The sequence below is a fragment of the Hemitrygon akajei genome, chromosome 13, assembly GCF_048418815.1.
Source record: "Hemitrygon akajei chromosome 13, sHemAka1.3, whole genome shotgun sequence".
In the NCBI taxonomy this organism is placed as follows: Eukaryota; Metazoa; Chordata; class Chondrichthyes; order Myliobatiformes; family Dasyatidae; genus Hemitrygon; species Hemitrygon akajei.
Genome location: NC_133136.1, coordinates 5,252,867 through 5,280,744, shown reverse-complemented (window position 1 = coordinate 5,280,744; position 27,878 = coordinate 5,252,867). Strand labels below are relative to the sequence as shown.

At 43.5% G+C, this 27,878-nt stretch overlaps 2 protein-coding genes across 3 annotated transcripts in view; both read left to right on the top strand.

Moving 5' to 3' along the window:
• The first annotated feature begins 243 nt into the window (after positions 1-243).
• LOC140737603 (uncharacterized) lies at positions 244-12,510 on the top strand. Its single transcript, XM_073064069.1, has 2 exons — positions 244-312; positions 1,847-12,510. Exon 2 carries the CDS (start codon positions 1,856-1,858, stop codon positions 3,005-3,007), a length of 1,152 nt encoding a protein of 383 aa, XP_072920170.1. The 5' UTR covers positions 244-312; positions 1,847-1,855; the 3' UTR covers positions 3,008-12,510.
• A 4,048-nt stretch (positions 12,511-16,558) lies between these two features.
• dym (dymeclin) overlaps positions 16,559-27,878 on the top strand; it is a 375,569-nt gene continuing 364,249 nt past the window's right edge. For both annotated transcript variants that reach the window (XM_073064068.1, XM_073064065.1), the window contains exon 1: positions 16,559-16,679. The gene's annotated coding sequence lies outside the window, so the exon portion shown is untranslated. The remainder of the gene's footprint in view (positions 16,680-27,878) is intronic.

Below are 27,878 nucleotides of genomic sequence, written 5' to 3'. Positions count from 1 at the left end.
AGAATCAGAATGCAGAATAGAGTATAACAGCTAGACAAACATGATGTTGGAACGGAAGAAATGCACTGAACAAAATGCCAGTTACACTCGTCAGAAAGCACCTTTATAACGACCTTTCATTGGAACTTGAAGTGAACAGAGAGAAGCAATGGCATCGTGCTGTACCCAGAGTGCTCGGCGCTGTGGAAAGTCTTGCATTGATGGAGCGAAAGCCGGACGCGCATGCGTATGATCCGCCGTCCTCTGGACACGGTTGGAAGTGGAGGGGCGGACTGAGCGGCTGTTCGCCGGCTTTTCCTGCGCTGTAGCCGGGTGAGTCAGGCTGCTGTGGCCCTGAGCCACCGGTCAAGCCGGGGCCCTATGGTTCCCGATAGTTTTATTTCCCATAGGGGTGCGTGAGGTAGCGGAGAGGCGTCAGTGCCCGGCCGACATCGGCCTGAACCCCTTTACAGAGCCGCCATTTTAACCGCCTCCACCCCCTCAAAACCCCCGCACTCCTCCTCCGTTCCTACCTGCAAACTTCATTCACTCTGTCCCTCCCTTCAAAGCTCCGACCCTCTTCGCTCTCCGTCCCTGCCTTTAAACTCCCTCCATCCCTCCTTCGCTCCACCCCTTCAACACCCCTCCCTCCCCCTCACACCCTCTGTCTCCCTCCCATTCACACTGTCTCCTCCTCCTCACGGCTCCTTGCTCTCCTCCCCGTTACCGCGTGCGCCCCCCGGCCCTCACCTCCCTCCAGCCCCTCGTCCGCCCTCGCCCCTCTCCTCCTCCGCCTCTCGCCCCCCACCCCTAGCCCCTTGTCCCCCACTCCAGCCCCTCGTCTCCCCCTCCTCCAGCCCCTTTCTGAGAGGCTGGAATTTCTGACCACCTGGACCTGCCTACCATGTTAGATCCGTGTAGTCAACATGCATAGCCCTGCTTAACGAGTAGTAGAAGCATGCTTGAATTGGGTTTCAAAGAGGAAGGTGTTGGATGTTTGAATGGAAAGATGGGAATGAGCAGCTGCATGTGATAAGCAATCAACAGTGGAGTTTGCATCCCGGAGTCACAGAACATTACAGCACAGAAACAGGCCCTTTAGCCCTTCTAGCCCCTGCCAAACAATTCATCTGACTTTGACCTACACCCAGATAGTAGTCCGCCATACCCCTCCCATCCATGTGCCTATCCAAATTTCTCTTCGGTGTTGAAATTGAACCCACTTCTGCTGGCAGTTCGTTCCACACTCTCACCACCCTCTGAGAGAAGGAGTTCCCCATCAGGTTTCAACTGTCACTCTTAATCTATGACATCTAGCTCGAGTCCCACCCAACCTCATTGAAAATTACAAATTTACATTTACCCTATCTATACCCATCATAATTTTATATACCTCCATCAAATCTCCCCTTATTTTTCTTTGATCTAGGGAATAAAGTCTTAAGTATTCTAGGGAATAAAGTTCAACCTTTCCCTATAACTCAAATACTGGCAACATTCTTGAAAATTTTCTTTGCACTCTTTCTTTCAATCTTCTTTGCATCTTTCCTGTAGGTAGGTGACCAAAACTGCACACAATACTCCAAATTAGGCCTCACCAACGGCTTATAAAACTTCAACATAACATCCCAATTCCAGTACTCGATACTTTGATTTATGAAGGCCAATGTGCCAAAAGCTTTCTTTACTGCCCTATCTACCTGTAACACTACCTTCAAGGAATTATGGATCTGAATATTTCTCTTACAGTAACTACATTACATAGTTGTTTGATTCATGATTATTCCGTGGAATTGAAAGTGTAGCCCATATAACTTTTAAATGCTATGTAGCCACATGCTAGGCAATAATTGTGATGTACTTTTAGGAGGTGCCAATGGAAGACGCACAGCAACTAGATTCTTCGGCTCTTCAGGCGACTGAGGTGCCCAAAAACGAGATCATGTCAAATGTTTCCAAAGGGTCAGAACGTCGGCAACGTTCCCGGAACGGACAGAAGCTCTTCATTTGCTCTGAGTGTGGCAAGAGCTTTAACAAGTATTCACACCTCAAATTGCATCTGCTGGTACATACAGGGGAGAAGCCCTTCAAATGCAGTGTCTGCGAGAAGGATTTTAATCACCCATCCAGCCTCCGGAAACACGAGATCACGCACACAGGAGAGAAGCCATTCAAATGCTCTGACTGTGAAAAGAGTTTCAACGACTCATCAAATCTGTCCCGTCACAAACGCATTCACAGTGGCGAGAAGCCATTCAAATGCAACATGTGTGAGAAAGAGTTCACTTACTCTCACCATCTATTATCACACCAGCGCACGCACACAGGAGAGAAGCCATATCAGTGCCTGACATGCAAGAAAGAGTTCAGCCAGTCCTCCTCATTAATGATGCACCAGCGGACACACACCGACAAGAGGCCATATAAATGTGCTGCCTGTGGGAAGAAGTTCCAGTTGTCACGCCATCTGATGAGTCATCATTGCACACATGCAGTAGAAAGCCCACTGGAATACAAGAAAGAATTCAAGAGGGATTCTATTTTGGGAAGACCTAAGAGGCTAATTACACCAGAGCTGCTATCTAAATGTACCTTTTGTAGCAAGACGTTCCATCTGTCGCACAACCTGAAACATTTGCATGGTGGTGAGAAGCCATATCAGTGCTCCGCGTGCCGGCTCAAGTTTAGCCAATGCTCGGCTCGGATGGTGAAATATCAGCACGGAGGGGAGAGACCATATTTGTGTTCCATCTGTGATAGAGGTTTCAAGGGCCCGAGCACACTGACGCACCCCATTATTACAGGCAGCAGCTCTCATCACTGCATTGGCTGTGGAAAGAGCTTCAAGAACTCATCCCCTCATCTACAGCATCAGGCTGTGCACGTGGAAGAGAGGCCATACAGACTTGCTGGATACAGGAAGAGCTTCAAGCATGCGTATAAAGGGTGCACACAGTTTATCGAGCCATCAGAACATTCACATAAAAAGGACAAAATCCAAATGTATGAGATGCAGGAAAGCCTTTAGAGACTCTATCAAACTGTTACTTCACCAGCATATCATATACTTGAGATCTTGTTATCCACTTCTCCCTGCACTTTCCCAAACCAGTTTTTTTTAAAGAGGTACAGCACAGTAATAGGTCCTTCTGGGCCAACAAACCCAAGGCACCCATTTACACCCATGTGACCAATTAACCTAATAACTGGAATGCCTTTGGAAGGTGGGAGGAAAGCAGAGTGCCTGGGGGAGACCGACATGACTGTGGAGGGTGTCAGAGCTGGGTGGCTGGTGCTGTAATAGCATTACACTGACCACTACGCTACCATGCCACCCAAAAAAGAAAGGCAAAAATGAGATTCTGCAGATGCAGGAAATCCAGGGCAACGCATAAAAAATGCTGGGGGATCTCATCATCCTGATGAAGGGTCTCGGCCCAAAATGTCATTTTCATAGATGTTGCCTAACCTGCTGAGTTCCACCAGCACTGTGTGTGTGTTACCCCAAAAAAAGAAAAGTTCAGTTATGGTCAAAATCATCTGGATGAGACATTGGATCCCAACAGTTTCACATATCCTGCCATAAGATGACACAGGAATTGCAATCTGCTTTTTCGGATAAGGTTTTGACCTATTGAAAATATGGGTTAAGACATTTTGAGTAAGCTAAGCATGTGTTCATTTCAGTGTAGTCAATTTCCTGGGCACTTGCTTACAAAAAACTTGGACTGGTTCTCACATTGACTCTCCCTTGGTTTGTTAGCTTTCTGTAACTTTTTTGGTGCAGAGTACTCCATATTGACCCATGCCTGGGACTTTCATGGGTCTCATGTCATTACTGTAAGGCAGTGTTTCCCAAAGTAGGTGAGATCGTGCCCCCAACCCCAGCACCACAGGGCATTGGAGGGGGCTTGGTAGCAAGGGGGCAGCAGAGGGATTACAGCCTTAATATTAAAAAAAACTTAGCAGTTTTTAATCCTCAGTGTCTCATAATTAATTATAATGATCATGTAATCACCACATTTCTTGCTAACCCACCATTCTCTTAAGAGTGGTGAATTTGTGGAATTCGGTGCCACAGGCAGCTGTAGAGGCCAAGTCTTTATTTATTTAAGACAGGGTGATGGATTCTCAATTAGACAGGTCATGAAGGGATACAGGGGTAAGGCAAGAGGTTGGGGCTGAGGGGGAAAATGGATCAGCTATTGTGAAATAGCAGAGCAGAGTCAATAGGCCAAATGGCCTAATTCTGCTTTTATATCTTAAGGTCTTATGTTATAGGACACCAGTATCTAATAATGGCCTATAGTTTTTGTGCTTAGGTCTACGGGCTGCCAAGCATTCAACAAATGATGTATCTTCACCAGATCTGCCTTTTTATCATTCTAGAGACTCAGAATCAGGTTTAATGTCACTGGCAAACCCCGTGAAGTATGTTGTTTTGCAGCAGCAATGCATTGCAATACATAAAAAACCTATAAATTACAATAAGTATATATATATATTTAAATTATATATGTAGTGCAAAAAGGGAGGGAAAATAGCCAGGTAGTGTTCATGGTTCATTCCATTCAGAAATTTGATGGTGGAGGGGAAGAAGCTGTCCCTGAAATGTTGAGTGTGTGTCTTCAGGCTCCTGTACCACCTCCTCGATGGTACCAATGAGAAGAGGGCATATCCTGGGTGATGGAGTCCTAAATGATGGATGCCATTTTTCTGAAGTATCACCTTTTGAAGGTGTTTTCAATGCTGGGGAGGATAGTGCTCATGATGGAGCTGGCTGACCGAGTTTACAACTTCCTGCAGGTTTTTCTGATCCTGTACAGTGGCCCCCTCCATACCAGACCTTAGAACACTCTCATGACTTTCATTTCATTGCTTAAGATATAGGACTCCAGTATCTAAAATGAAGGCCTATAGTTTTCGAGCTTGGGTCTGTGGGCTGCCAAGCGTTCAATAAATGATGCATCTTCACCAGATCTGCCCATTAAGACAGATGACTCCATGAGCAGATGGTGATTCTTTTGCTAGAACTTTGGATCAAGAACTGGGATTACCAGGTGGTCATCTTCTTAAGCCCATTACCCCTATTGGGGCTTAGGCCACTGACAGCAGCTGTCGAATATCTCTATCCTGGGCCAGTCTTTCTTGTCTCCGGGTGTAGCCATCTCTCAGATCCTTCCTCTGCCAGAGGTGAGGTCTTTGGAGCTTCTGTTGGTGTTCCTGGAGCACTGGGTATTTACAGGATGTGGTTGCTAGCCCCATACCCAACTGTCTTGCAGCTGAGGTTCAGACTGTCCAAGGCAGAGTTATTACCAGGTTGTGCTCTCTTTTCATTTCTGCTAAGCCATGATAGGGTTGCTGGACATCCACCCTGAATGGCTCCAAGTTAGGGCCAATGCTTGATCATTTTGTTACTGCTGAACAGGTATTTATACGGCAATTCAGCTCCTTCCCAAGTCTGCCCAAGTCATTTTCTTCAAACGATTGTTTTACTTTTCAGGGAATATTGTTGAAATATGCAGGAAAGAACTCGGAGAAATAATGAAAAACATTGGTGTTGGCAGCAGTGGTATTTTACTACTGGTGCCAACGTGCAGTAGGAAAAATTCAGGAGCTGCATTTAAAAAAAATTATTTTGCTTTGTATGATGTGTGGTAAATCTAAGTCATTATCATGAACCGTAGGTGGTTTCTTTTTTTTGTTTTATGCAATTCAGTGTTTAGAAAGGAAGACTTGAATTCTGCTCTATGGTAGGAATGCTACACACAAGCACAGACATAGATGCACACCACAGGCACACACAGAATCCTGAAATCCTTTCAAAGTAAATATATGTCACCATAAACAACCCTGAGATTCATTTTCTTGTGGGCATTCACAGTAAATACAAAGAAACACAATAGAATCAATGAAAAAACTACATACAAAGATGGTCATGCCACCCATGTGCATATGAAGACAAACTGTACAATTGCAAAAAAAAATGCTAATAAATAATATATGGAAAACATGAGTTCTTGAGTCCTTGAAAGTGACTCTGTAGGTTATGGGATCAGTTCAGAGTTGAGGTGAGTGAAGTTATCCATGCTGATTCAAAATCTTGACGGCTGTGGGGTAATAACTGTTCCTGAACCTGCTGGTGTGAGACCTAAGGGAATACTGTTGAGAATTAGACATTTCCATTCATTTTAGTGAAAGGAGCAATGAAAATATTTAACCAATGTGATCTAACTGTATTGATTCCTTTAATGTGTCTATTTTGGGGGAATTTACTTCTTTATAGTCACATAGATGAATCAGACAACAAAGTGTAACAGTGAACCCTTAATCTGGCTGTCTGTCAACTTTACATCTGCATGCATGGGCTAAAAGGAAACTGCTCGTCATGGTATCTTCAAATGCACAAACACCAGAACACCTCAGATTATGTCCCTGAACATAGAACCACAAGTATACTAGGAGCATGCTTAGTGTGTCCTTTGACAGAGCAGCTATGTTTAGTTTTGAGTGCAAACTTTATCTCTAACTTGACAATTTCCTCATCCATAAAACACCTATCCCTTGAAAGTGATGTTATGGATAAATAGGGTCATAAAGGAGCTTTAGGCACATTGGCCTTTTACAGGGTTACATTGAGTGTTCTGCGCAGTTCTGGTCACCTACCTACAGGAAAGATATCAATAAGGTTGAAAGAGTGCAGAGAAAATTCAAATTGAGTATAGGAGTAAAGAAGTCCTTCTGCAGCTGTACAGGGCCCTGGTGAGACCCCGCCTGGAGTATTGTGTGCAGTTTTGCTCTCCAAATTTGAGGAGGGACATTCTTGCTATTGAGGGAGTGCAGCGTAGGTTCACAAGGTTAACTCCCGGAATGGCGGGACTGTCATATGTTGAATGATTGGAGTGACTGGGCTTGTATACACTGGAATTTAGAAGAATGAGAGGGGATCTGATTGAAACATATAAGATTATTAAGGGATTGGACACGTTGGAGGCAGGAAGCATGTTCCCGCTGATGGGTGAGTTCAGAACTAGAGGCCACAGTTTAAGAATAAGGGGTAGGCCATTTAGAACAGAGATGCGGAAAAACCTTTTCACCCAGAGAGTGGTGGATATGTGGAATGCTCTGCCCCAGAAGGCAGTGGAGGCCAAGTCTCTGATGCATTCAAGAGAGAGTTGGATAGAGCTCTTATAGATAGTGGGGTCAAGGGATATGGGGAGAGGGCAGGAACAGGGTACTGATTGTGTATGATCAGCCATGATCACAGTGAATGGTGGTGCTGGCTAGAAGGGTCGAATGGCCTACTCCTGCACCTACTGTCTATTGTCTATTAAAATTTACAAGGGTGTTTCTGAGACTTGCGGACTCAAGTTATAGGGAAAGGCTAATGAAGTTAGGATTTTATTCTCTGGAGCATAGGAAAATGAGGGGGTATTTGATAGAGGTATACAAATTTATGATAGGTGTAGATAGGGTAACTAAACAGGATTTTTCCACTGAGGTTGGGTGAGACTAGAACTAGATGTTATAGGTTAAGGGTAAAAGGTGACATATTTCAAAGGAGGAACCTGAGGGGGAACTATTTCACTCGGATGCTGGTGCAAGTGTGGAACAAGCTGCCAGCAGAAGTGGTGAATACGGATTCAATTGCAACTTTTAAGAAAAGTTTGGATAGGTACAAGGATGGGAGGAATATGGTCCAGGTGCAGGTTGATGGGACAAGGCAGGATAATAGTTCAGCATGGCCTAGTTGGGCTGAAGGGCCTGATTCTGTGTTGTAGTGTTCTATGGCTATTTCATTTTTAACTACATTTATGGAACCAGGATCTACCTTTTCAAATAGCATATTCTAGACCTTGGCACCAATTTCTTTTAAAGGAAAGTTATCTGTCCATCTCTGGATTGTCTGTCAAATTGTTACTATTTTATGACTGACTCACTTGGTAGAGTGAGTTTTTCTTCAATTCTCGTAAGACCCTTCCTCAGATAAATAGTAATGTCGGGTATCTCTTTAGACCCTTTGAGTTTTGGACTTTGTATGTTATCTGTAATGTTATGCCTGTAGTATCCCAACTGAGACCAATATACAGTAGTAACTTTTGAAATTGGTTCATTGTTGTCACATGCACAGAAATACATTGCAAAGCTTGTCTTGCATACTGTTCATTCAGATCAACTCATTACACAGTGCACTGAGATAGAACAAGGTGAAACAGAATGAAGTGTAACAACTACAGAATAAAGTGCAATGTAGGTAGATGATGAGATGCAAAGTTATATTGAGGTAGCTTGTCTTATACTAGGGCACCAGTCAATTGTGTTAAATTAGTGGGGTAGAAGCTGTCTTTGAGGCTGGATTAAAAAGTTTTAGAGATTAGATTAGTAAGTTATAAAGTAGTTCTGTTTTCTATTTATTGTTTTATTAAGTAAACCCAGGTAAACAACTACTGTTTTGACTACTGTAGCAGTTTGCCTTAAGAATGTGTATTTATTTGCTGATTACACATTTCATAGAAAACCTACAGAACAATACAGGCCCTTTGGCCCACAATACTGTGCCAAATATGTACTCTAGAAATTACCTACCCACAGCCCTCTATTTTTCTAAGCTCCATGTACCTATCCAGGAGCCTCGTAAAAGATAGGTACTAATTTTAAATAATTTACAATGAACTTCATCTGCCATGCTGTGTGTATTTTTAAAAAACTAGCTTGCATCTGTTCTCACCACAGTATACTACTTTGCGAAGTTATTTTATTTAGAGGTACAGTGCGGAATAGACCCTTCCAGCGGCATTGCCCAGCAACTATTGATTTAACCCTAGCCTAATCACGGGACAATTTACAATGACCAATTAACCTACCACCCAGTACGCCTTTGGACTGTGGGAGAAAACTGGAACACCGAGAGGAAATCCACATGCACACAGGAAATAATGTATAAACTTGCTTACAGAGATTGCCAGAATCGAACTCTGAATGCCGACTCCCTGAGCTGTAATAGCATCATGCTAATGACCATGCTGCCATGGTGGCTTTTTGGATTGTTAACAAATGGATCTGTAAGACAGGAGCAGAATTAGGCCATTTGGCCCATCAAGTCTGCTCCTCCATTCAATCATGCCTGCTCATTTTCTCCCCCCTCCTGAACCTCACTCCCCTTAACCTTTGATGCCATGTTCAATCAAGAACCCACATGGTCACAGGAAGAGCACACAAACTCTTTACAGACAGCAGCAGGAACTGAACTCGGTCACTGGTGCTGTAATAGTGTTATGCTAACCACTACACTACTGTGCCCCTCATAGCGACTCCCTGTAGATCTTATTAAATGCTTTCCAATAGCCATAAACACACTAGTTTGATCAACATTTTTTCCCTGACGTCTCTTTACATAATCTCTGTATGGAGTTCTCCTCGTGACCATCTGGGTGCCACGGTAATGTAGTGGTTAGTGTGATGCTATACAGCTTGCGGCATCGGAGTTGGGAGTTCAATTCTGACGTCATCTGTAAGGAGTCTATATCCTCCCCACGGAATGCGTGTGTTTTCTCTGGGTGCTCTGGTCCAAAGGCGTAGCAATTAATAGGTTAAGTGATCATTGTAAATTGTCTTGTGATTAGGCAGGGGTTAAATTGGGGTTATCGGTGGTGGGACTCAACGAATCTCTGCTTGCTCTGCTGTATTCACGTTCTCATCAAATTTATTGTATCTGGGCTGTTAATTTCCAGTGCCTCCATTTTTAGGCTGAATAAATGTTTTTCACCTTTTGGGTAGTTGTACACTAGTAGATAATCTCTCTCAACCCCTCTCAATCCAGCTTATTTCTTTGCTTCTTGCAGTAATGTTGAATGTATTCCTCCAATAACAGATGACTTGCCTATGTTTGGTGATTGCTTTGTATTACACTCCTGTCTGAAACTACTCACTCATTGTAACTTTAATATTGCCCAGTCTCCTTACAAAGGCATGCAGTTTAGATCATACCAGGACACAGAACACTAGCACAGTACAGGCCATTCAGCCCTTTCACCCTAGTTCCCAACGCTCCTACCATTGTTTTCCACCATCCATGTGCCTATCTAAGAGCTTTGTTAAATGCCCCTAATCTGCCAACACAGATGCCTTGTGCAGGAAGGCACAGAGTCGACTGTACTTCTTTAGAAGGTTGGCGTCATTCAATATTTGTAGTGAGATGCTGAAGATGTTCTATAGGTCAGTTGTGGAGAGCGCCCTCTTCTTTGTGGTGGCGTGTTGGGGAGGCAGCATTAAGAAGAGGGACGCCTCACGTCTTAATAAGCTGGTAAGGAAGGCGGGCTCTGTCGTGGGCAAAGTACTGGAGGGTTTAACATCGGTAGCTGAGCGAAGGGCGCTGAGTAGGCTACGGTCAATTATGGATAACTCTGAACATCCTCTACATAGCACCATCCAGAGACAGAGAAGCAGTTTCAGTGACAGGTTACTATCGATGCAATGCTCCTCAGACAGGATGAAGAGGTCAATACTCCCCAATGCCATTAGGCTTTACAATTCTACCGCCAGGACTTAAGAACTTTTTAAAAGCTATTAATGTTTTTTGAGACGGTGATTTAGATGCATATCATATTTTTTTTTACTGAGTTAAGTATTGTATGTAATTAGTTTTGCTACAACAAGTGTATGGGACATTGGAAAAAAAAAGTTGAATTTCCCCATGGGGATGAATAAAGTATCTATCTATCTATCTATCTATCTAATATATCCACCTCTATCACCATTCCTGGTAGGGCGTTCCATGCACTGACCACTCTGTGTAAAGAACTTACCTCTGACATTCTCCTATACTTACCTCCAATTACCTTAAAGTTATAACCTGTCAGATTAGACATTTCTGTATTGTAAACATGAGATTCTGTAGATGCTGGAAATCCAGAGAAACAATGCTGGAGGAACTCAGCAAGTCAGATAGCATCTATGGAAAGGAAAAAAGAGTCGATGTTTAATCAGGACTATTTATTTATTAGCCATTATTGGTTTACTTATTAGTTTTACTTATTTAGTATTCCAGCCGTTGCTTTTTCATGAAGTTTACACTTTTAGTCCTTAATTGGGGACTACTACTTTTCCTCCCCAACCTCTTGCACATTGTGTAGATCTAACCCCAAATTCCATAAATCGACCTGTCACCCATCATTGGAAATAAGCAGATGCTGGATAAATATGCTGAATCATTTCTGTGGTGAAAAGTAAATGCTTTACAATTGGTAGCCACTTAATTAGATACAGGAGTGGAACCAGGTGTGGTCTGCTGCTGTAGTCCATTCACATTCAATGTGTTGTGCATTCAGAGATGCTCTTCTGCACACCACTGTTGTAACGCATGCTTAATTTGAGTTACTGTCGCTTTTCTGTCAGCTTGAACCTATCTGGCTATTCTCCCTGACCTCTCAAAGTGTTTTCACTCACAATTGCTGCTCACTGGATGTTTTTAGTTTTTCACACCATTTTCTGTAAACTCTAGAGATTATGGTGTGAAAATCCCAGAAGATCAGCAGTTTCTGAGATACTCAGACCACCTCATCAGCACCAACAATCATTTCATGGTCAAAGTCACTTAGATCACATTTCTTCCCCATTCTGATGTTTGGTCTGAACAACAACATATCTGCATGTTTTTATGCATTGAGTTGCTGCCACGTGATCAGCTGATAAGATAATTGCATTAATGAGCAGGTGTTCCTAACGAAGTGGCCTCTGAGTATTTTTAAAGGAGACTGGAAGAAAATTCTCCCAAGCTATTGCGGCAATTTTATTAATTGACAAAATAAGCTCAAATGTTTAAGGGAAGATGCGTTTTTCAGCATGGCTCCATTGGGAATGTTCTTGCTTCGATGGAAGGTTAAATTTAATGACAATTGGGGCAGCACAATAATAAGAGCAAACACTGAATTGGCTGAATTTCTTTTTTGAATGCTTGAAGTGTGTGTGTATATGCGCACATATACACACACACAATAAGTGACCCATTTATAGTGGATAGGAAGTACTCCTTTTCCTTAGCTGAGATCAATATCTAGAGAGGTATGAATTAAAAGTAATTAGTAGAAATATTAGAAATGAGTTAAGGTACATTTTTTCCCCAGAGAATGCCAGGAATCTGAACTGTATGAGTGCAGGATTTCACATTGCATTTAAAAAAGCTGCTGTTAATGTTTCAAAGTGGGAAATGGGATAAAACTTTCACACACGATGGGCTGAATGGACTGTGATCTAAAATTCTTTGATTCTATTGCAACATTATATAAGCTGACATTTTTTTTTCAGCAGAGATGTCAAGTCAATTACACTTCTGTCTGATTACAAGCAGTAAAGCTTTGATGGACTTATTATGTTAATAAATAAAACATGGATTCACTTGGCTAAAGAAAACAAATTGTATAATTACTACCAGGTTGTGCTTGGGATGGGCATAGAGTTCCACTCTGAGGATACCCACAAGATCAAAATATTTTCCAGTGATGTATATATGTAAACTTTAGAAAATAAATGCACTGTGGGTGTATATTCACTCTTGTAAATGGCTATTGTGTTGCTGAGTTGAATAGTTCCTGCTCAATGCATGGGAGGCCTGAATTCAAAATTGCAGTAGTTCAGTGGTAAAGTCGTTTATTTATAAGACCATAAGACATAAGAGCAGAATTGGGCAATTTGGTCCATCAAGTATGCTCCTATATTCAGTGATGGCTGATTTATTATCACTTTCAACACAGTTCTCTTGTCTTCACCCTACAACCTTTGACACCCTGACTATTCAAGAGCCTCCCAACCTCTGCTTTAAATATACCCAATGACTTGGCCTCCACAGCTGCCTGTGGCAATGGATTCCACAGATTCACCATCCTCTGGCTAAAGAAATCCCATCACTGTTCTAAATAGACTTCTCTCTGGTCCTAGACTCACCCACGAGAGGAATCATCCACTCTATCCAGGCCTTTCAATATTCAGTAGGCTTCAAACCCTAAAGGATTTAGGTTCTGACCACCTCAAAACTAATGAAAGGCCTTTGATTTTTAAAATCTTCTTTTGTGATATCACTGTGTGTGTGTGTGTGTGAGATAGGATCATAGAGCACTACAGCACAGAAACAAAGTCTTTCTCTTAAATGAAAAAGAATTGAGTGCTTTTCCAGCATATCTGATAAATAAACTCTTATCGGGCCTCCAGCCGGGTACAGACATCAATTATAACCGATGTTTCAATGAGTCATCTTTGATGAAGAAGGCAGAGTTTGACATTGAAACGTCGGTTATAATCAATGCCTGCACCCAGCTGGAAGCCTGAGAGAGTTTATTCTTTTAAATGTTGCAGTCAAACCCGCATCCACCAATTCCACTAGGAGCTCGTTCCACACTCGCACCACCCTCAGAGTGAAGAAGTTCCCCCTCAGACATTTTACCTTTCACCCTTAACCCATGGCCTCTAGTTCCAGTATCACCCAACCTCAGTGGAAAAAACCTGCTTGCATTTACTCTCATAATTTTGTATACAAAATTGGAAAACTAGTGTGTGTAAACACTATTAGGGCATCATGGTGTCGTGGTTAACATAATGCGGTTTACAGTGCCAGTGACCGGGGTTCAACTCATGCTCCTGTCTGTAAGGAGTTTGTATGTTCTCCCTGTGACCACATGAGTTTCCTCCAGGTGCTCCTGGTTCCTCTCAGATTCCAAAGACATAAGGGTCAGTTGGCTATTTGGTCGCATGGGTCTAATTGGGAGGTGCAGGCTTGCTGGACCAGAAGGACCTGGTACCACACGTATCTGTGATTCTGTAGACACTGGAAATCCAGATCAACAATTACAAAATGCAGGCAGCATCTATGGAGAGGAATAAAGTGCCGATGTTTAGGGCCAACATCCTTCATCAGGTCTATGTATGTGTGAATTTTCTAGACTGATACATTTATTCATTGCCACCCTACCCATTCAATTTAATAATTGCATGTAATTTTTGCGAATGCAGTAATTGCATGACCCAGTCCTTGATTGAAAGAGACCACTTTCACGTTGCCAAATTTTCCTTGGGCACCTTATACTGAGTGTTCTTAAACTGAAATACAGATATACGGGTAAAGAAGGAAAGGCTATTGGGTCTATAGGAATTTATTCATTTTTTTTAAACAGATCAATTTCGTTTTCCTGGAGGTGTAAACATTTATTTTGCATTGACCAAAGGTTGCAATTTATGTGCTCTGCTCAAATAGCTCCAAAAATGTGTGATTACATCAAAAATTCAAAATGAAAATACCCTCCTTCAAATTTACAGCTCCCTTTAATACTAGATAGAGGGCTAGTAATACTACATAATCAGAATCAGGTTTATTATCATTGTCTACTTATTGAAATCTATCGAATATTGAAAGGCCCAAATAAAATATATGTGGAAAGGATGTTTCGTGTAGTTGTGTGGGTGGGGGGTGGGGAATGGGGGGGACTGGGACCAGAGTGGCACCCATTTACTGCAAGAACGATTCAGCCTGTATTCCACCAGGAGTGCTGTGGCAAAACAAAAAAAAAATCTCATTATATAAGACACACTTAGTATTTAAGGAACAGCTTCTCCCCTTCTGAACAGACCATGAACTCTTCACTGTTTTTGTACTAATTTATTTTTACAAATATATCTTATTGTAATTTATACTATATGTATTGTACAGTACGCTGCCGCAGCAAAGTCATGACAATAAACCTGAGCAACACCCACAAAATGCTGGAGCAACTCAGCAGACCAGGCAGCCTCTGAGGAAAAAAGTGCAGTCAAAGTTTCGGTCTGAGACCCGGGAAACAGATTTAAAAGGTGGGGGGAGGGGAGAGAGAAACACAAGGTGAAAGGTGAAGCCGGGAGGGGGAGGGGGTGAAATAAAGAGCTGGGAGGTTGATTGGTGAAAGAGATACAGGGAAATCGTGAAGGGGGGCATTACCAGAAGCTTGAGAAATTGATGTTCATGCCATTAGGTTGGAGGCTACCCAAATGGAATATAAGGTGTTGTTCCTCCATCCTAAGTGTGGCCTCATCATGACAGTGGAGGAGGCCATGGATGGACGTATCGGAATGGGAATGGGAAGTGGAATTAAAATGGGCGACGACTGGGAGATCCCACTTGTTCTGGTGCTTAGAGTGTAGATGCTCAGCGAAGCGGTCTCACCAATATACTGGAGGCCACACCGGGAGCACCAAACACAGTGTATGGCCCCAACAGAATCACAGGTGAAGCGTCGCCCCACCTGGAAGGACTGTTTGGGGCCCTGAATGGTAGTGAGGGAGAGGTGTAGAGGCAAATGTAGTACTTGTTCTGCTTCCAAGGGTAAGTGCCAGGAGGGAGATCAGTAGGGAGGGATGAATGTACAAGGGAGTCGGGTAGGGAGCGATCCCCGTGAAAGCAGAAAGTGTGTGTGGGGTGAGAGGGAAAGATGTGCTTGGTGGTGGGATCCTGTTGGAGATGGTGGAAGTTCCGGAGAATTTTGTGCTGGTTGTGGAGGCTGGTGGGGTGGTGGGTGAGGACAAGAGGAACCCTATCCTTGGTAGGGTGGCGGGAGGATGGAGTGAGGGCAGATGTGTGTAAAATGGAAGAGATGCAGCGTTGATGGTGAAGGAAGGGAAGCCCCTTAAAGCCTCTTTCTGAGGGCAGATGCGGTGGAGACGGAGGAATCGAGAGAAGGGGATGGCGTTTTTAACAAGTAACAGGGTGGGGCGAGGTGCAGTCCAGGTAGCGTCCGTGGATTTTTTAATAGATATCAGTGGATAAGCTGTCTCCGGAGATGGAGACAGAGAGATCGAGAGGGGGGAGGGAGGTAGGTAGGTGCCGGAAATGGACCAGGTGGAAGTTGGAGGCGAAGTGGATGATGTCGACGAGTTCAGCACGGGTGCAGGAAGCAGCACCAATGCAATTGTTGATGTAGCGTAGGAAATGTGCGGGACGGTCACCCGTGTAGGCTTGGAACATAAACTGTTCCATGAATCCGACAAACAGGCAAGCATAGCTGGGACCCATGTGATTGCCCTTTTGTTTGAAGGAAGTGGGATGAGGCAAAGGAGAAATTATTGGAAGTGAGGACAAGTTAAGTCTGGTGTCCAGAGAAATAACGGAGAGCTTTGAGGACTTCCTGATGGGGGATGGAGGTGTATAGGGACTGGACACCCATAGTGAAAATAAGATGATGGGGTCCTGTTCGAGGGGTAAGTAAGAGGAGGTGTCTGAGAGTTGACGCTTGTCCTCAGCAAGGTAGTGTCAGTTCGCCAGAGTACTACAGCACCTCCCTTATCTGCGGGTTTAATGGTGAGGTTAGGATTGGTGCGGAGGGAGTGGAGAGCAGAGCGTTCGGAAGGAGTGAGGTTGAAGTAAGAGAGAGGAGTGTGGAAGTCTAGGCGGCTAATGTCCTGTCGGCAGTTATCGATGAAACGGTAAAGAGAAGGCAGAAGACCAGGGCGGGGTGGAGGGTCGAAGATGGGAATAAACCCGATAACGATATAAACAGAGAGACTACAATTCCCAGAGTACCCAGGGATTCGACGCGGTTCGTGCGTCTGACCAGCCCGGTGCGAGTGATGCAGGCGGTGTGACGTGGAGGGTGCGTGAGAGAGACGGCGGTTGGAGCGGATGCTTAGCGATCCGAGCATCTCGTGGGAACCTGATCGCGTTCGACGGGCTGAAGGGCCGACAGGCAAGTAAAACCGCCAGAACGGGCACCTAGTGCTCCCTAAACGTCTGTGCCCCCGGCAAGAGAGGGGAAGCAAGGGGAGGGGCGGGGCGGGGCGGGACGACACGACACGCCGGGCCTGTGGGAGCGAGCGGGAGGGAGGCTGGACCGGGTCGCCCCAGGGGCTGAAGTCGCTGCTTACGGCTGATGGTTCTGATAATAAACATAATTCTGATTCTAGCAAGATTGAGCAAAGACTACAGTTCCCAGAGTACACAGCACAGCACAAGGTTCGCAATCGTCCAGCGCTTCAATGTTTATTTAGCAACATCATTTCCCCCGAATTATGACCCCCGCCCCCGTGCTGAAACGACAGGGAAATTAGTATTTTCAGTTCAATCTATTGAATCCTTGTTTCTATCTTACTTCTGTATGATTAACAACACGCTCCCAACATGACAGCCGTATAATCAGCATGAGACTCATTATCTGTGACAGATGTGAAATGTATTGCTTTGAGGCTGCAGTGCCGTGCAGACTTAAAACATTACTATAAGATTCAAGATAGTTTAATGACATTTTCAGTAAACAAGTATAAAGGAGAACGAAATTATTGTTACCCCAGATTCGATGCAGCATAAAAAACAAGATGAACACAATAATAGAAAAAAACCCAAAATAAATATAGCTTATATGCATAGATTGTATTTCCTTAAAGTGATGCTAGACACAGGAGTGTCTGTACATGAGGTGACTCTGGCAGGAATTGATAAAGTGGTGGTGGTGGGGTTTGGAGAAGTGGGTTAGTGGGTGAAGGTGTTGATTGGCCTAAGTAATTGTTCTTTGAGTCTGGTGGTCCTGGCATGGATGCTATGTAACCTCCTCCCTGATGGGAGTAGGGATAAACAGTTCATGAGCTGGGTGGGTGGGATCCTTCATAATATTACTGATCCTTTAAGGCACGTTTCTGCATATATGTCCTTGATGGGGTCCCCTCTCCCTGGCAGTTGAAGGCACTGATGACAGCTGGAGGAACATCAAGGACATATATACAGAAACGTGTTGAAAATGGTCAGCGATCATTGTGTTCATTCAGCAACCTCACTTCCCTTGAATTAACCAAGACCCCTCCCACCCCTGCCCACGCACCAGACCGTCAGAGATAACAGTATCTTGAAATAAATGTCTTTTACCTGCACTACTTTATAATTTCTTGTCAGTCATCTTATGTATAGACACTCCTGTGCCGAGTGTCACTTTATGGACATACAATCAAAATCTATGTTTTTAAGCTATTTTATGTATTTATTGTGGTTTTTATTATTATTGTGTTCTTTATCTTATTGTGTAATTTGTGCTGTATTAGATCCAGAGTAACAATTATTTCATTCTGCCTTACACTTGCGTACTAGAAATGACAATAAACAGTCTTGAATCTTGAATCTGTAAAAACTGACAGTGAATGTCTTTAAGTTGTACAAAGGAAGAGGGAGGTTTAAATGAACTTAGGTTCCTGATGAGAGAATGAGGGTGAGTTATGGGGACTAGGAAATGACAGAGGAGGAAACAGATATGTTGCATTATTCTTTATAGCAGGATGTAAACATTCCATTAATTTGAAAGTATTAACAAGACAGAAATTAATTACCATCGCTTGAAAATTTGTATCAGGCAAATTAATGAGGCTAAAGGATGCCAAGTCTGCAGGACCTGATAGTTTGCATACGGGACTGTGTAAGTAAGTGGCTATGGAGATAGTGGATGCAGCAGTTATAACCTTTCAAAGTTCTTGAGAAGTACTGTACCAGAAATCTGGAAGCCTGCCCATGTAATGCCCTAAGTGAGAAAAGTAGAGACAAAAAGCAGACAATTGTTGATTTAGTAGCAATTACACTCCGGGCCCCCGGAGTGAGAGGCAGCAGAGTGAAAGGGCTTTGGCTCAACGGGCTTCGGCGGTAACGGGATGAGGTGAGGCAGTTGTTGATTGCAAAAGGAGGTAGTATGTGTGTGAGGCCGGTTTTCTGTGGTCGGTGTCAGATGTGGGAGGTCCTGGAGTCTCCTGATGTCCCAGACGGCCACATCTGCACCCAGTGCATCGAGATGCATCTCCTACTGTGTTAGGGAACTGGAGATGCAGCTTGATGACCTTCGTCTGGTCAGAGAGAGTGAGGAAGTGATAGAGAGGAGTTACAGGCAGGTGGGCACTCCGGGGCCATGGGGGACAGAGAAATGGGTTACAGTCAGGAGAGGGAAGGGGGAAGAGTCAGATATTAGAGAGTACCCCTGTGGCTGTACCCCTTGACAATAAGTACTCCTGTTTGAGTACTGTTGTGGGGGGACAGCCTACCTGGGGGAAGCGACAGCGGCCGTGCCTCTGGCACAGAGTCTGGCCCTGTGGCTCAGAAGGGTAAGGAAAGGAAGAGGAAGGCAGTAGTGATAGGGGACTGTATAGTCGGGGTCAGACAGGTGATTCTGCGTATGCAGGAAAGAAACTCGGATGGTAGTTTGCCTCCCAGGTGCCAGGGTCCGGGATGTTTCTGACTGTGTCCAAGATATCCAAAAAGGGAGGGAAGTTTAGGGGAGACATCAGGGGTAAGTTTTTTTACACAGAAGATTGTGAGTGCCTGGAATGACTTGCCAGGGATGGTGGTGGAGACTAAAACATTAGGGGTATTTAAGAGCCTCTTGGACAGGCACATGGATGAAACAAAAATAGAGGGTTATGGGGTAGTGTGGGTTTTGTACTTTTTTTGAAGGATTATATGGGTCAGCACAACATGGAGGGCTGAAGGGCCTGTACTGTGCTGTAGTGTTCTATGGTTCTTTCCTCGTTATATGTGGAAGATACTTGCCTCGCGGTCAACGCAAAATGTGAACGCATAATATGAATAGTTAATTAAATGGAGAAAATAGGGATGCGTTCCAGAGGGCTTTGTAAATATGTTTTATCTGTAATTTATTCACATTTTCATACCAATACGACACAAAAGCAGTACTTCCAAGACAACATTTGTATTATATTTGATCAATTTAAGGTAATATTCAATGTAATAAATCATAGAAAGTTAACATACTAGGGTGTACAGTACTCACCAACAGTGACAGGTGTGTTCGCTCTGGGAGATGAGTGGTTGCTGTGGTGTCGGGCAGTTTTACATGGATAAGGCGGATGGTTGTGGTTGTCAGGATCATATCAAGCACGGTAAGGAAGAGTCATAGAACTCTTAGAACAGCATGCAGCAGGAGAATACGCTGGTTTGAAGAAAATGGTGAGGGTTGTTTGCTTGGCAGAATTTTGTTTATCAGCATAAATTTGCTTGTAGGGAAGAAGGGTTGACGGCAGGGAACGACTGAAATGCTGACTCCGTTCTAAACGTGGGTCCATGTTCATCGCCATTTGTGCCAAGTGTTCCAACTTCCACCATTCCCTCACCGTTGGGGAAACTCCTGGGATTTTCAAAATCGTCTGTTGCTTGCAGCATCTGAGAGATAGTTCACTGTAAAACAAAACGCCTTGAATGTGAATCACACCTTGTGATGCAGTGATGTTGTGTTAGGTGGCAGGAAACGCACTGTTACGTTAGGAGGAATGCTGTCCAAATGTTTAGGATGGGCTGGCGCATTGTCAAGCAACAAAAGAACTTTAAAGGCAAGATTCTGTTCCCGGCAGTAGTGTCCCAGAGCTGTGTTACCTTCACATGATGCCGCACTGTTATTTCCAACTTTTTTTCAAGTGTTAAAGTGGTTCTGTGCCGCTCAGCTGATGGCCCAGGACTTGACATTGGATGCTTAGGAGGCATAGTTAAATATTTCAAGCACAAAATCACTGCCTCATGGGTAAAACCAACAAAAGTTTAAGAGCACAGGATTGCACATCCACACCTTGCCAAAACCAATGCGAGACTGGCAGGAGTGAGACTGTGAGGCATGTGCACGTGATTTGTATTGGCGGGAAAGCGGTGCTCCTCGCATAACTGTGAATCCGCATTGTCTGAAGACGCATATAATGAGGATAGGGAGTATTGAAAAATATGTTAGTCAATTATTGAGTAGGTTGAAGAACATTTGAACGTAGAACATTACAGGACAGAGCAACAGATGTAAAATGCTGGAGGAACTTAGACAGCATCTATGGAAATGAATAAACAGTTGAAGTTTCAGGCCAAGACCCTTCATCAGGACACTACAGGCCCTTTGTCCCATGATATGTGCTGACCTTTTAACCTACTCTATAATCAATTAAGCCCTCCCTCCCACACAGCACTCCATTTTTCATTAATCCATTTGGGAAATCATAATCTGACAAAGCAGAATCCACACACCATCATGAGGAAGAAATTGCATCTGACAGGCTGAGATTGTGTTGAGGAAGCATTGGACAATTCACTCACAGGAGAACTGGAAGATTTAATAGACTCAGTGGCACTTTATTAGGTACACCTGTTCGTTAATGCAAATATCTAATCAGACAAACATGTGGCAGCAACTCAATGTGTAAAAGCATGCAGACATGGTCAAGTGGTTCAGTTGTTGTTCAGACCAAACATCAGAATGGGGGAAGAAAGATGATAAAAGTGACTTTGATTGTGGAATGATTGTTGATGCCAGATGGGGTGGTTTGAGTATCTCAGAAACTGCAGATCTGCTGGGATTTTCATACATGACAGTCTCTAGAGTTTACAGAGAATGGTGCGTGAAACAAAAAACATCCAGTGAGTGGCAGTTCTGTGGGTGAAGATGCCTTCTTAATGGGAAAGGTCAGAGGAGAATGTCCAGATTGGTTCAAGCCTTGAAGTGGAATGGCTACAGCAGCAGAAATCTACACTGGGTTCCACTCCTGTGCCTAATGTGTAGCCCCCCCCCCCCCCGCCCCCCGATGGGAGTGGGATAAACAGTCCATGAGCAGGGTGGGTGGGATCCTTCATGATGTTACTGACCCTTTTCGCGCGTTTCTGTATATATGTCCTTGATGGGATTCGCTCTCCTCGGCAGTTGAAGGTGCTGATGACAACACAAACTGTCAGCGATCGCCCATTACTTGTGTTCATTTGGCAACCTCATTTCCCTTGAATTAACCCCCCCTCCTGCCCCCATACCAGAACTTCAGGGATATCAGTATTATAATTTCTGGTCAGTCACCCTGTGTACAGACCCTCCTGTGCCTAGCGTCACTTTATGGACATACAATTGATATATGAGCATAAGTTATCTTATGTATTTAGATTTATTGTGTTTTTATTGTTACTGTGTATTTTTTTGAGCTGCATCCTATCCAGAGGAACAACTATTTTGTTCTCATTTATACTTGTGTACTGGAAATGACATTTAACAATCTTGATGATTGATTATAGCTTCTAATACGACGGCTGTATCGAGCATAAGGTTTATTATCTCTGACAGATGTTGTGAAATTTATTGCTTTGATGCTGAAGTACAGTGCAAAAATTACTATAAATTACCAACATAAACTTTTAATTATTTCTGTATGATTAATAACAATCTTACAACATGATAGTTGTATCATTAGGATCAGGTTTATTAATAAATTTTAGTGCAAAAACAGAAAATTACTATAAGTTATAAATATAAGTAAACAGTTCAAAAGAAGAATATTGAGATAAGAAACAGTGAATAGCCAGAGACTTTTTCCCAGGGGGTATAATTTTAAAGTTTGAAAGTTCAAAGTAAATTTATTATCAAAGTACATATATGTCACCATATACCCTGAGATAATTTTCTTGTGGGCATATGCAATAAATTGATAATAGAGTAATAACCATAATAGAATCAATTAAAGAAAACACACTAACTTGGGCCTTGAATCAGTGTGCAATAGATAGCAACTGTGCAAATCCAAAAAGAAGGTAATAATAACAATACATAAAATAAATATAGTAGTAAGCTGCAGAAGGTTGTAAAATTAGTCAGCTCCATCATGGGCACTAGCCTTTATTGTATCCAAGTCATCTTCAAGGAGCAGTGGCTCAAAAAGGCAGCTTCCATCATTAAGGACCCCCACCACCCAGGTCATGCCCCCTTCTCATTGTTATCATCAGGAAGGAGTTACAGGAGCCTGAAGGTACACACTCAGTGATCCAGGAACAGCTTCTTCCTCTCCGCCATCAGAGTTCTGAATGGACATTGAACCCATGAGCGCTATCTCATTATGTTTTTATTTCTGCTTTTGCATTACTTATATGTATAACAAATAGTTAAATGTATACTTACTATAATTCAGTTTTTTCCCTATATTATGTATTACAATGTTCTGCTGCTGCAAATTCAACATATTTCATGACATATGCCAGTGATTTTAAACCTGATTCTGATAATGAGAAAATGAGATAAGTCCTTTGAAGTGAGTCCATGGTTGTGGGAACATTCCAGTTCGGGGTGAGTGAAGTTATCCCTTTCAGTTGAGGAGCCTGATGGATGAGGGGTAATAACTGTTCCTGTACCTGGTTTGTGTTAATCCTGAGGCTCTGCTCCTGATGGCAGTAGTGAGAAGAAAGCATTTCTTGATTGGTAGGGATCCCTGGTGATGGATGCTGTTTTTCTGCGACATAACTTTCTGTATATGTACTCAATGTTGGGTAGCGTTTATCTGTGATGGACTGGGTTGGATTTCTTGTTCTAAGGGATTAGATGAGGAAAGTTTAATGGGGATGTCAAATGTGATTTTTGTTTTACACAGAGAATGGTGCATGCGTGGGTGGTGGTGGATACAGTTACATTAGAGACATTTAAGAAGCTCTAGATAGGCAGGTGGACGATAGACAAATGGAGGGTTACATAGGAGGAAGTGTTAGATTGAGCTTAGAGTGGGCTAAAAGTCAGTACAACATTGTGGGACTTCTGTGCTGTACTGTTCTATGTTTACGGGTTATTTAGATATTTGATGGTGGGAAGAAAGTTGTTCTGGAATCATTGAGTGTTGGTCTTCCGGCTCCTGTACCTCCTCACTGAGGTAGGAATCAGAAGAGAGCATGTCTTACATGGTGAGTGTCTTTAATGATTAATGCCACCTTCTTCAGGCACTGCCTGTTGAATATGTCCTCCCTGGAATATGTATGGAATAGTTTTTAAGATAAAGTGCATTTTTCTCTAATTTTACATTCATGGATAATGGTATATGATTTCTGGTTGCAAAGTTAATTAAGTGTTAGAAGTGATGCTGACATATAGAGTAATACTTTTAGAGAATGATGAGGCGGGGTGATGTTTCCTTGCAATTTTTCAGATACCTTAAGGAAATTTATCCAAAGAATATGATTGCTAGATACACACAGTGGTCAATTTATTAGGTACATCAGAACACTTGCTCATTTATACAAATATCTAATCAGCCAATCATGTTGCAACAACACAATGCCTAAAAATATGCAGACATGGTCAGCTGTTGTTCAGACCAAACATCAGATTGGGGAAGAAATGTGATCTAAGTGACTTTGACTGCAGAATGATTGTTGGTACCAGACAAGGTGGTTTGAGTATCTCAGAAACTGCTGATCGCCTGCGATTTTCACACACAGAAGTCTCCAGAGTTTACAAAGAATGGTGCAAAAATTTACAAGAAACATTCAGTGAGTTTGCGAAAATTCCTTGTTAATAAGAAAGGACAGTACAGAATGGTTCAAGATGACAGGAAGGTGACAGTACTCAAATAACCATGCAATACAACAGTGTTGTGCAGAAGAGCATGTTTGAATGCACAACAAGTTGAACCTTGAAGTGGATGGTCTACAGCAGTAGAAGACCACGAATGTACACTCCATGGCTACTTCATTTGGTGGTTGTTGACTTCAGGAGGGCACGGAATGACCACTCCCCGCTGAACATCGGCTCCTTGGTAGAGATCGTTAAGAGCACCAAATTTCTTGGTGTTCACCTGGCAGAGGATCTCACCTGGTCCTTCAACACCAGCTCCATAGCAAAGAAAGCCCAGCAGTGTCTACTTTCTGCGAAGGCTGCGGAAAGTCCATCTCCAACCCCCCCCCCCCCCCATCCTCATCACATTCTACAGGAGTTGTATTGAGAGCATCCTGAGCAGTTGCATCACTGCCTGGTTTGGAAATTGCACCATCTCGGATTGCAAGACCCTGCAGCGGATAGTGAGGTCAGCTGAGAAGATCATCGGGGTCTGTCTTCCCGCCATTACAGACATTTACACTACATGCTCCATCTGCAAAGCAAACAGCATTATGAAGGACCCCACACACCCTCATACAAACTCTTCTCCCTCCTGCCATCTGGGAAAAGGCACCGAAGCATTCGGGCTCTCACGACCAGACTATGTAACAGTTTCTTCCCCCAAGCCATCAGACTCCTCAATACCCAGAGCCTGGACTGACACTAACTTACTGCCCTCTACTGTGCCTATTGTCTTGTTTATTATTTACTGTAATGCCTGCACTGTTTTGTGCACTTTCTGCAGTCCTGGGTAGGTCTGTAGTCTAGTGTAGTTTTTTTCTGTGTTGTTTTACGTAGTTCAGTGTAGTTTTTGTACTGTTTCATGTAGCACCATGGTCCTGAAAAACATTCTAATTTTTACTGTGTACTGTACCAGCAGTTATGGTCGAAATGACAATAAAAAGTGACTTGACTTACTAAGTGTATATCATGAAGTTACGTCTCTGCTGGAATTAACAACATGCCGACAGAGATCTTCAGCTGGAATTTTGGAAGGAAAACACGCAGTTGTAGCGATCATTATTTTGCAATTTTGAAAGCAGTTGTGAATCCTTATGTAGTACTTCAAGAGTAATAAAGAACTTGACTGAGCTGCTTTCTTTGATTGTATTAGCTATGACATGGCGTAGACAAGAGTAATCATCTATATTTTTCTATATTTCCCTGCAGAAGTTGTAGGGGCCCAAGCAGAGGTATTTAAAGTGTCTTAACCACAGGTGAGGTGCCAGATGATTGGAGGATAGCTAATGTTGTTCTGTTGTTTATGAATGGAAGAATGGAGAAACATTGTTTTGTGTGGTGGAATATATATACAGTCAGATAACAATAAACTTGAACATGAGAGACTCTAAGAATAAGCTAGGAAATTACAGACCTGTAGGCCTGACATCAATTGTGGGAAAGTTATTGGAAGGTATTCTAAGGGACCAGATATATAAGTATTTGGAAAGACATGGAGTGATTAGGGATAGCCAACATGATTTTGTGCATCGTAGGTCATGTCTAACCAATTGTATAGAGTTTTTTGAGGAAGTTACTAAGAAAGTTGATGAAGGCAGGACATAAACTATATGGATTTTAGCAAGACCTTTGACAAGGTCCCACATGGAAGATTGAATTGAATTGACGTTATTACTTACATCCTTTACATACATCTTTTTACGAAAGATGGTGGCGCGCATGGACACAGCGGCCCCTCGGGGAGCAAAAAGTGTATCTAGTGCTTGTTCTATTTGTCCTAGACGCATAACATACAGTGGGAATATGCTCATTAACATCAGGGCAAACTATGTCGGAAAAACTGACGAGTTCTGGTGTGACACAGACAGTTTACGCCGCTACGGACCACTATCTGCTACCAAGCCGGCTGCTCCCCGAGGGAGGACAAAGCAAAAGCGCTGTGAGAGAAGACAGAGGAGGGGTAAGAGGGCCGGCATCCATGATAGGCTAAAAGCTAACCCCAGCAGGCCAGCGGTACCGTCCCTCCTGCTCTCAAATGTCCGCTCCATCGACAACAAGCTGGATGAGCTGCGTCTGCTGAGAGAAACACGCAAGGAGTTTAAAGACTGCTGTGTGTATGTTTACACGGAATCCTGGCTCCATGACAACATACCGGACGTGGCAATACAGCTAGAGGGAATGGCATCATTTCGTGCTGACAGAGGCAGCTAGCTCTGGTAAGAGCCGGGGAGGGGGTCTATGTATCTACATCAACAAAGACTGGTGTGCGAACGCTACAGTAGCTGCTAAACACTGCTCACCGCTGGCTGAATTTCTCATTGTGAAATGCCGGCTGTTCTATCTGCCGAGGGAATTCACCATCATGCTTGTAGCAGCTGTTTACGTAGCTCCCAGTGCCAATGCTGAGGCTAATGCTAATGAAGCACTGGGAGGCCTACATGAAGCCATCAGTGAGCTAATGACTACACATCCTGACAGCTTTGTGGTGATTGCTGGAGACTTTAAACACACCAGCTTAAAGACTGTGTTCCCCAAATTCCTGCAATATGTGGATTTTAAAACCAAGGGAGACAACACACTGGACTTGGTTTATACCAACACCCCACAGGCATACAAAGCAGCCCCCCGCCCCCATCTTGGCCACTCTGACCACACATCTGTCATGTTAACACCAGCATATAAACCACTGCTTAAACGTGTGAGAGCAGAGAAAAGACAGATAAGGGTCTGGCCAAAAGGAGCAGCCTCAGCACTACAAGACTGTTTTTTGCACACAGACTGGGACATATTCAAGACAGCAGCCTCCTATGATGACCATACAGACATTGAGGAGTATGCGGAGGCAGTAATCAGCTAGAGAGCCAAATGCACGGAGGATGTCACTGTGATGAAAACCTTCACCGCACGTGGTAATCAAAAGCCAGGGATGACAACAGAGGTGTGTTCGCTACTGAAGGCCCGTGACACAGCCTACAGATCGGGGGACAGGAGTGTGCTTCGCTCAGCCAGGACTGCGCTTTCACTAGGGATCAGGAAAGTGAAAAGGGCATACGCGGGCAAAATACATGGACACTTCTGTGACACAGGTGACACCAGACGGATGTGGCAGGGAATTCAAGCTCTGACAGTCTACAGGATCAGGCAGAAAACTGATGACAGCGACGCCTCTCTTCCAGACAGGCTCAACAATTTCTTTGCATGCTTCGAAGCATCAAACACTACAGCAAGGGGGAGAGCCAGTCCCTTCTTACCATCTGACTAGCCGACTCCAATCGTTGATTCAGAGCACACATGGAGGACCCTTGCCAGGGTCAACCCACGAAAAGCGGGAGGTCCCGACAACATTCCTGGATGTGTGCTCAAGGAATGTGCTGATGTATTAGCAGATGTCCTGACAGACATTTTCAACATCTCCCTTAGTCAAGAGATTGTCCCCAGATGCTTCAAAACCTCCACAATCATCCCTGTAGCAAAGAAATCAGTTGTAGCCTGTCTGAATGACTACAGTCCCGTCGTCCTGACCCCCATAGTGATTAAATGTTTTGAGCGGCTTGTCAAGCCTCATATCACAGC